At 37.5% G+C, this 10,264-nt stretch overlaps 1 protein-coding gene across 3 annotated transcripts; it reads left to right on the top strand.

Moving 5' to 3' along the window:
- The first annotated feature begins 3,180 nt into the window (after positions 1-3,180).
- LOC111783100 (phytochrome E) lies at positions 3,181-9,836 on the top strand. 3 transcript variants are annotated; one of them, XR_015414699.1, is made up of 5 exons: positions 3,181-5,525; positions 5,684-6,491; positions 6,618-6,729; positions 6,840-6,981; positions 7,969-8,109. XR_015414699.1 is itself a non-coding variant. In XM_023663983.2 (4 exons), the coding sequence occupies exons 1-4, from the start codon at positions 3,479-3,481 to the stop codon at positions 9,446-9,448; spliced, it is 3,390 nt and encodes a 1,129-aa protein (XP_023519751.2). In that variant the 5' UTR covers positions 3,183-3,478; the 3' UTR covers positions 9,449-9,836. The 3 variants fall into 3 exon arrangements, 1 of the variants encoding a protein (XP_023519751.2); XR_015414698.1 differs by having other exon boundaries at positions 6,618-6,981; XM_023663983.2 differs by lacking the exons at positions 6,618-6,729; positions 6,840-6,981 and adding an exon at positions 9,208-9,836 and having other exon boundaries at positions 3,183-5,525; positions 7,969-8,262.
- Positions 9,837-10,264: the final 428 nt, after the last annotated feature.

Raw genomic sequence — 10,264 nt, 5'->3', positions numbered from 1 at the left:
GATTTGTGTTCTTCCATTGAATTGGTTGCTGTTTTGTTACATTTTCCATCACTTCTCCTTCCTTTCTTGACTGCATCTTTCTTTTTTGCTTCTCTATGATTTGTTATGTTATGTTGTTCATAATTCTGAAGTTCTATCAAATTATTATTATTTTTTTTCTTTGTAATTAATAGCACATATTCAAGTATGGAGGAATTGAAGTAAGAAATTTATGTATATCTATTTTGATAATATCATAATTACTATTACAGAATAATATCATCGTAGTACAAAACGATCGTAAAATAAAAACGATTGTAGTTAATCTATGGTATATAATATAAATTTTAACTAGTTGAATTATATTTTGAGTTAATTTATGAACCACCTCACATTAGTTGTAGAGGGGAACGATCCTTTGTTCGTGTAAAGCTTGATCGGTGGGATTTGCCTAACCAGGAAACTAAATGTCTTGATTTGTTCATGGGATTTGCCTTACCATGAAACTAAATGTCTTGATACTGGTTTGACTATGAGCTTCCGACAGAACGGCAAGTTTTGTTTAGTTATATCGGCTATTTGGACTGGTGTTTCACCGAAGGGAAAGGGGCGGGAGAGGGCGGCCTCGTGGCTCCGCAAGGGCCAAAGCTTATGTGGTCAGCTCCCATTGGCGGTCAACGAAGGAAGGAGATGCTTAAGCCATGTTATTGCCTAACTCAAAGGGTTTGAGGACTTGTGGAGAAAGGGTCGAGGAGATCAGAACTGCCAATGTAAGAGACGACGTGTGGAGTTAACAAGCATATAACCAGGATCATGTATGTACACCACGTCCAACACCTTGTCCATGAGCTTTCCCCTGCCACTTGTCCTTTGAAGGCCAAGTCGATCGATGACGATCGTTTTTATTTCTTAAAATTGTGCTCGTTTTCTTGAAATTTCTTTTTAGGTTCTTGATTTTAACTAACTTGAATTATATTTTAAGTTAATCTATGAACTACCGTTCGAATATTTTGTGAGATTCCTTGGAGATGGGAATGAAACCTTCCTTATAAGGTTGTTAAAACCTCTCCCTTGCTTTAAAACCTTGAGGAGAAGCATCGAAGAAAAACTCCAAAGAGGACAATATCTACAAACAGTGTGCCAACGACTCCAAGGAGGTGGATTGTGAGATCTCACCTCGATTGTAAAGGGAAACAAACATCTCTTATAAGAGTGTGAAAACCTCTCCCTTAAGAGGGAAATAGTATCGGGCTTAGGTTATTACATATTTATACTATTTTTTGGTACAAATTTTGGAGAGGGACTAAGGAGGAAGAATGAAAAAGGTGAGAATTACCTTATCAAGAATCATAGGATGATAGGATAGGAGAAATATTCTCTTATTAGTTATTCACTGTGAGTGACATTGAGAGACACCCACATGAATCTATCAACCTAACCACATTGCTTTACTTTACATTTCTAAAACAAATAAGATTTTTTTTTTAAAAAAAAAAATATTAAATGAGAAATTGAGGATGATATATTACAGAATTTTTTATTTAATATACCTTTAAATTTTTAATTATATACTCTACACTTTCCAATTTTTATATGATAAGTGGGTTAATTATTTTAAAAAATATTAAATAGGTTAATGATGTATTAAGTAAAAAATTAAGTATTTATTTATCTATTAGACACAAAATAAAAAATCAAAAAAAATTATTAAACATTTATTAAAATTTAATTTTCTTATAATTTATAAATAAAAAAATATATAAACTAAGTTAAGATAGTAAATGTATAGTTTTACCTAAAAAAATATACTAGGAAAAAAAAAAAAAAAGAAATACTAACTTCTTATTATATTATATTATGTTAAAATAATAATAAAATATATTTAAAAAAAATAGTACTAGGAATGGTTTCGACGGATACTAAAAGGTGGGGTTTGCACTTCGCAAAGGCGGTGGTCCTATACCACGTGATTTTGTTTCATATTTTATTTATTTAAATATTACATTGGTCCCTCTACTTTAAGTTTATTCCATCTTTTAAATGTCAAAATTAAACTTTTATATTTAAAAAAATTAAAATTAGTTATTTGCATAAATATTATTCATTTTAGTAAAAATAATAATAATAATAATAATAATAATATAAATATATATTTATTCTAAAATTTATATAAACAAATTAGAAGGATAGAATATTTTAATTTGTTAGTTTATGGTTAATTTTATTAGGAAAGAATGTAATTTCTATGAAAATTATTTTTATTGAAAATATAAAAATCTAAAATCTAAAATAATATTTGAACAAATAAAAAATATGTTTTTATTTTTGGAGAGTGGACCCATTATTCTTCTTTTTTTTTTTTCTTTTTTTTTTTTGAGAATAAATGGACCAATTTATAAATGCTCAAAGGTGCTGTCCAAATCTTACTCGTGGGAATGCCCACGTTTTTAGTTCAATATATTTTTAAATCTAAAATTAATTTTTCAGCTTCTAACAATGGTAAATAAATTATTTTCTATTTTTTTTTTAGAAATATTATATATTACAGACTTGAGATTACAATTAATTAAACTATTTCACTTTTGCTAACGTCTTAATTGAGTTGCACCTTATCAGTTGACTTGCCATTCATTATTATCTTTTAATAATATATATATATATATAAAATATTTTAGGTCGTGATTATTTAGTTTTAAAATTTTATTATCATAAATGTCATTTTTACCTATAAATTTTTTAATCTTGTTTAGAGGTATTTATACGACTCGAAAACTCGACCAACTCAGAATATTCAATCCAGACCATAAAAGTTAGGTGTTAGATTTTTTTTTATTAGGTCAACTCGAAAATAGTGTTACAGTCCAACCCTATCATATTCTACTTAGATTGTTGGGGCCATCAATTCAACCCCAAATTTCGAGTTAGTTGTAAGTAGTCCTAGTTTTGTTATTACCTTCCATCGCTCTTTTAAAGAATTATGTCAATATATATATATATTTTTGAAATCAAACTAAACATTTAAATATAATGAAAATATGATCGATGTATTATTAATAGAAATGGATAAAATTTGATGAAATGAAAATTGATTTATTACCGTTTATGGATAAAGTTTCAGAGGTTAAGAGGGTGAAACCAACGGACATAATAATTAAAAATAATAAAAATAAAAAAAATAATAAAAAAATAATAATGAGGAAAAGGAAAAGGAAGGAGGAAGGGAACATGGAGTGGTGAAATATGCTGATCCAAAAACGAAGGCGAGTAAATTCCAAGCTAAACAGAGAGATGGACTGTGAATCGGCGACAAGGGATGACGACGAGTCACTTCTTGGGAAGATAAAAGCCAAAACCAAACCAGCTCCTCCTAGTTTCTCTGAGTCGTACGGCACCTGTTTCAAGCGATGAATTCACTGATGGAGATAAACCTCCAGCTTCCTCCTTCGTTTCTCTGAACAACCAATCCAACAATTTCACTTCAATCCTTCCGGATACACTCATGGAGAATAGTCGGGGAGGAGGAAGAGGAATGGCGGCGTTTTCGTCCTCGGCGGAAAGCAATACCAGGGCTCGTCCGAGCAACACCGCTAGCACCGACAACAGAGCTGCGGCACTTGTGCAATACAATGTTGATGCTGGGCTTTTGAACAAGTTTGAGCAATCGGATGCCTCTGGTGAGTCTTTTAACTATTCGAGATCAGTTCTTGAAGCTCCACAGTCTGTACCTGAAGAACAAATTACTGCTTATCTGTCTAAGATTCAGAGGGGTGGAACGGTTCAACCGTTTGGTTGTTTGCTTGCGATTGAAGAATCTAGTCTTAAGATTATTAGCTATAGTGAGAATTGTTTTGAATTATTGGGGATAAATTATCAGTTTGAGTCGGCACCGGGGAAGGGTCTAATTGGGGTTCATATAAGAGCTCTGTTTACGCCTTCCTCCGGTGCTTCTTTGGCGAAAGCGGCTTCATCCAGGGAGATTTCGCTGTTGAATCCTGTTTGGGTTTATTCTAGGAATACCCAGAAGCCATTTTATGCCATATTGCATAGGATTGATGTGGGGATTGTAATTGATTTGGAGCCTGCACGGTCTGTTGATCCTGCACTGTCGCTTGCCGGCGCCGTGCATTCACAGAAACTTGCGGTTCGAGCCATTTCCAGGTTGCAGGCTCTACCTGGTGGTGATATTGGTGTTTTATGTGATACGGTTGTGGAGGATGTTCAGAAGCTTACAGGGTATGATAGAGTGATGGTGTATAAGTTCCATGATGATGCACATGGTGAAGTAGTGTCAGAAATCAGAAGGTCGGACTTGGAGCCATATCTCGGTTTGCACTATCCTGCCATTGATATACCCCAAGCTGCTCGTTTCTTGTTCAAGCAGAACCGCGTTAGGATGATTTGTGATTGCCACGCGAAGCCTGTGCAGGTCATTCAAAGTGATGAGCTAAAGCAGCCTCTTTGTTTGGTTAATTCAACACTTCGATCACCACATAGTTGTCATTTGCAGTACATGGCAAATATGGGTTCCATAGCCTCATTGGCAATGGCAGTAATCATGAACAGTGATGACTCTCCAACAAGGTTATGGGGCCTGGTAGTGTGCCACCATACTTCACCACGATATGTCCCTTTCCCACTTCGTTATGCTTGCGAGTTTCTCATGCAGGCTTTCGGGCTGCAACTTTACATGGAGCTTCAATTGGCATTACAAATAACAGAGAAAAAGGTTCTCAAGACACAAACCTTACTCTGTGACATGCTCCTCCGAGGCTCCCCTTATGCATTGCTGACCCAGTCACCTAGTATAAAGGATCTCGTGAAGTGTGATGGAGCTGCATTGTACTATCAGGGGGCATGTTGTCTACTAGGTGTAACTCCAACTGAAGCCCAAGTTAAAAACCTTGTCGAGTGGATACTCAATAACCATGGAGATTCTACAGGACTGAGCACGGATAGCTTGGCTGATGCTGGCTATCCCGAAGCTGCTTCACTAGGTGATGCAATATGTGGTATGACTGCTGCAAGAATTAGTTCAAAAGATTTCTTATTCTGGTTCCGTTCCCATGCCGCAAAAGAAATCCAATGGGGAGGAGCCAAGCATCATCCAGATGATAAGGATGATGGTGGAAGAATGCACCCAAGGTCATCATTTAAAGCATTTCTTGAAGTTGCAAAGAGTAAAAGTATGTCATGGGAAGCTCAAGAAATAAATGCCATTCACTCATTGCAGCTTATTATGAGGGAGTCTTTCTCGAGCGCTAGGGACAGTGATTCGAAGGCAGAAATGTCTGTCCAGCAGAGTGATACTTTGTCTCAGGACATCGGCGAACTCAGTTCAGTAGCTTGTGAAATGGTTAGATTGATTGAAACAGCAACCGCTCCAATTTTTGGGGTTGACTCAACTGGTGTGATCAATGGATGGAATGCTAAAATAGCTGAACTCGTAGGATTACAAACTGGAGAAGCTTTGGGGAGATCTCTTGATGAAATCGTTCATGATGATTCACGTGGAACTGTTGGAAATTTAGTTCTTCATGCTCTGCAAGGTAAGTGTAGATATCAGTGGCATTTATTAATATTAGTTCGCTTATAGCTTATGAAGCTAACTATTGATTTGATCATCAATGTTACAGCATAGCAATAGCCCTCTACTGTTTCGTTTTCGCCCCTTCCCTTGTTATATGATTGTCCTTGTGTTTTTCAGGTGTGGAAGACAAAAATGTGGAGTTAAAACTGAGAAAGTTTGGAACTGATAAAGAAAACTCAGCTGTGTATATTGTAGTTAATGCTTGCGCAAGTAGGGATTACACAAATAAAGTTATTGGGGTTTGCTTTGTTGGGCAAGATATAACGTCGGAGAAGGGCATGAGGGATAGATTTATCCGTCTGCAGGGAGATTATAGGACAATCATTGAAAGTCTGAGTCCATTGATTCCACCAATTTTCGTTTCCGACGAGAATGGTTACTGCTGTGAATGGACTGCTGCCATGGAGAAGCTTTCTGGTTGGAGTAAAGATGAAGTTATAGGGAAAATGCTTGTAGGGGAGATTTTTGGGAACTTCTGTAGGTTGAAAGATCTAGATACCCTCACTAGGTTTATGATCCTATTATATCAAGGCATTGGTGGTGAACAAACTGAGAAGTTTCCATTAGGATTTTTCAATAAGAATGGTGACTATGTGGAGGTGCTTTTAACATCAAACAAAAGGACTGATGCAGAAGGAAATGTCATTGGTTGTATCTGTTTCCTGCAAGTTGTTGAGCCAAACTTGCAAGGGGTCTCTGAAGGACTCGGCCTGGGCGAAAGACGGGGCAATTTGCAGCTTAAGGAGTTGACTTACTTAAAGCGGGAGATGAAAAATCCTTTAAATGGCATCAAATTTACTCATGAACTCCTTGTAAATTCTGGCATTACAGACAACCAGAAACTCTTCCTTGTTACTAGCGATGCGTGCGAGAGACAGATCATGGCAATCATTGAGGATATGGACTTCAGAAGTTTAGAAGTGGGGTAAGTACCATCTCGGCAAACGTTCACTTTCTTTTTTCTGTCCTGCTGGTGATTTTCGTTCGTAAACCATGCCATGGACTTCTTAATTTTGCAAGTCGTTTAACAATCACTTTATTTGACACAAAGCTTCTGCATAAAAGTATGAAGCATCCACTGAAGTGAGTGCCAAAGGACAACTGGTGAAAACATAAGTCAAAACTTGAGGGCTAAGAGACATATTAGGGGATGAATGAAATAGGTATAGCCCACTAAACACCTTAGTGAGAAATAGAACACGTAGTTAGCCTTGTCAAATATGATCTTACTTATCAACTAAAGTAGCATTTTCATATTGTCCAACATTTGTAGTAATCTACTTGAAGAGAAATGAGAAGGTCGACAAGCACATCTGTAGGTTGTTCGATCGTTTCTAGGCAGGGCAACAAGGAAATTTCTTCATTGCACCCAAGGATTAGAATAATATTTTCCTCGCATGTATCGTATCCTCGATGTAAGTTATTAATGAGAATCAGGTTTGTTTTCTAAAAGATGATGGGAGAAATGATGTTAAGTCTATATTCGAGGGGTGACACCAATATAACTTACCTGGGAGAAGGGTTTGTAGGAATCGCATGGCTTTGGTTTTGGGACTACTACTCTCCATAATTTTCAACAATCCTCACCTTGAACAAAGTACACCATAGAGCCTCTCCTGAGGTCTCATTCTCTGGAGCTCTCGAATAGCTTCCCCTTAATCGAAGCTCGAGTCATTCTCTGGAGCCCTCAAACAAAGTGAATCCTTAGTTCGACACTTGAGTCACCTTTGAGACTCCCCTTAACGGAGGCTCGATTTCTTCTCTGGAGCCATCAAACAAAATAAACCTTTGTTCGATACTTGAGTCACCTTTGACTACACATTCGAGGCTCACAACTACTTTGTTCGAAACTTGAAGATTCGATGAACATGGCTAAGTTAAGGACCTGACTCTGTTACCATGTTAGGAATCACAGACCTCCACAATGGTTGATATCGTCCACTTTGAGTATAAGCTTTCATGGCTTTGCTTTTGGTTTCCTTAAAAGGCCTCAGACCAATGGAGATAATGTTCCTTATTTATAAACTCATGATCTTCCTCTTAATCAGCCATCGTAGAACTACTCCTCTCAATAATCCTCATGATCTTCCTCTTAATCAGCCATCGTAGAACTACTCCTCTCAATAATCCTCATGATCTTCCTCTTAATCAGCCATCGTAGAACTACTCCTCTCAATAATCCTCAACAAGGTTTTCCGACAGTGGCTGAATGAAGCCAAGTATACCTGAAGAACATATCTCTCCTGCAGATATCTCACAATATTCTTCTTCTCCGTAAAAAGTTCACAGATATCTTAGCCTCAATCGAACCCATATTGTCAATTATTTTGTTATGCATTTTTATGTCTATAATCTGCTCAAGTCTGTCCTATGCTGCTCTGATTTTTCTCCTGGTTTAACAGCCAAGTACAGATAAACAGAGACGAGTTTGTCCTCGGGAGTGTTCTGGATGCCATTATCTGTCAAATCGTGATTGTTGTCAGAGAGAAGAACATACAACTGTTTCATGAAATTCCGGAAGAAATTAAAGTGTTAACTCTTTGTGGCGATCAAATTAAACTTCAGCTGGTTTTATCAGATTTCTTACTTAGCGTAGTGCAGAACACGCCTGCTCTGGACGGTTGGGTTGAAATCAAAATTTCAGCTGGTTTGAAGCTTATACAAGATGGAAATGAACATATTCACTTGCAGATCAGGTACTCTCCAGTAACTCCTCCTTTTTGCTTGTGTTTCTCACTTTTTTTCCTGGTTTTATATCATATTTTCTTTGTATAGCTTTGTCTTGTATACTTTTGTATGGATCTTGAAAGAAAGTGAACATATCGCATACTGCAAGGGATTTTGATTCAGGAGATGAAGGTTGTTTAGTGAACTAAAATTCCTCTTCAGTAACTATTCAGTCCACACGTGACTATCAGTTTTGAGCCATGCCTAGACATTTTTATGTGTATTGCGAGATCCCACATCATTTGGAGAGGGGAACGAAATATTCTTTATAAGGGTGTGGAAACCTCTCCTTAGCAGACACGTTTTAAAAATTTTGAGGGAAAGCCCAAAAGGACAATATCTGCTAGCGGGCTTGGGCTGTTACAAATGGTATCAGATCCAGACTCCAGGCGATGTGCCAGTGAGGACGGTGAGTCTCGAAAAGGGAGGTGGACATTGGGCGGCGTGTCAGCAAGGACGCTAGGCCCCGAAAGGGGGTGGATTGTGAGATCCCACATTGATTGGATAGAGGAACAAGTGTCAGCGAGGACCTCGGGCCTCAAAGAGGGGTGGATTATGAGACCCCACATCGGTTGGAGAGAGGAATGAAACATTCTTAATAAAGGTGTGGAAACCTCTCCCTAGCAGACGTATTTTAAAAACTTTGGGGGAAGCTCGAAAGGAAAAAACAACCATGGGGTTGGCTTAGTGGCCAATATGGGCAATGAAAGTAATCAATTACTTAGAGAGAATGAATTTAAGCTAAGATGAATACCTACTTAAGATTTAATATCTTACGAGTTCCTGTAGCAAACAAATGTAGTAGAGTTAGACGACCGTCGGTGAGAATAGTCGAAGTATGTGAAAGCTGACATCTTGAAAGACAGAGCTGGGACATTGATTTTTTATTGTTTTTGGTTTCTTTGTATGTGTAGAATGTCACATCCAGGTCAAGGGCTGCCTCCTGAACTAATCCAAGATATGGTTGGAGGAGGACAACAGTGGAGTTCAGAGCAAGGCCTCGCCCTAAATCTGTCACGCAGACTTCTCAATAAATTAAACGGTAATGCCTGCTATGTTAGAGAGCAAACTAAATGCTACTTCCTCATTGATCTCGAACTCAAGTTAAGGCGCTCGAGGGGGTCGCTGGAAGCCACTACAAGCCAAAGGACTTGAGTTTCCTTTCACTTCTTCAAATCATATCAACAACATGTTCATATCAAGAGCAGCATTGGACAGTGCTGAAACCCAGCACATTCATGTCACCTTGCATACGAGTCCTACACACGTTGCGATGCTAAGCGTCTCTCGATGACGTTCAATGATTGGTTTCGTGTTAAATTGTATTCGATTTGACGAGTCGGATGTAGGTAGCCCTGTCTGCATTTTTGGTTGCCGTTGCTGGTGCATGTTTCAGCAATGTGGCAATGTATATGAAACATGGGGTTTTGTTCTGTTTTGTTATGGACGTGAAAGCCATATATTGTAATATTTGAGAACTGTGCTTATTTTGACATATCGAGGGCCAACCCATTTCTCCTTTTGCTTAATGGGGTTTTGATTATGTAGATTGTTATATATTTGAAATTATTATTGTTTTTTATTTATGATAGCCTTATGGAATATAGTATTTGGTGATTAACACGAACAAACGATACCGACAATCTCGTCACTTAATGGCTATTCTGCCGAAGCCTAACTGAGGAAGAATTACGGGGCGTAAAACAAAAAATATGCCGATTCGAGTTGGGTATACTATATTTAATTTATAACGGAACCCCGCCCTTAACCCATGAACGAAAAAGAAAATAAAAAGAAAAGTCCTTCCCTTTTTGGCCGATTGTGGGCGAGGAGGGATTCGAACCCCGACACCATGGTTCATAGCCACGTGCTCTAATGTACGTTATTTGATGATAGATAGATCCATAAAAAAATATATAAATGTGTTCGTAACCGCTTAATTAAAATTTTAAATAGAAAATTAATCTGATT

This window comes from Cucurbita pepo, chromosome 20, assembly GCF_057944985.1.
Source record: "Cucurbita pepo subsp. pepo isolate OVF chromosome 20, ASM5794498v1, whole genome shotgun sequence".
NCBI classification, from domain to species: Eukaryota; Viridiplantae; Streptophyta; class Magnoliopsida; order Cucurbitales; family Cucurbitaceae; genus Cucurbita; species Cucurbita pepo.
Note: the sequence above shows the minus strand (reverse complement) of the source record. Positions and strands in the feature narration are given on the sequence as shown.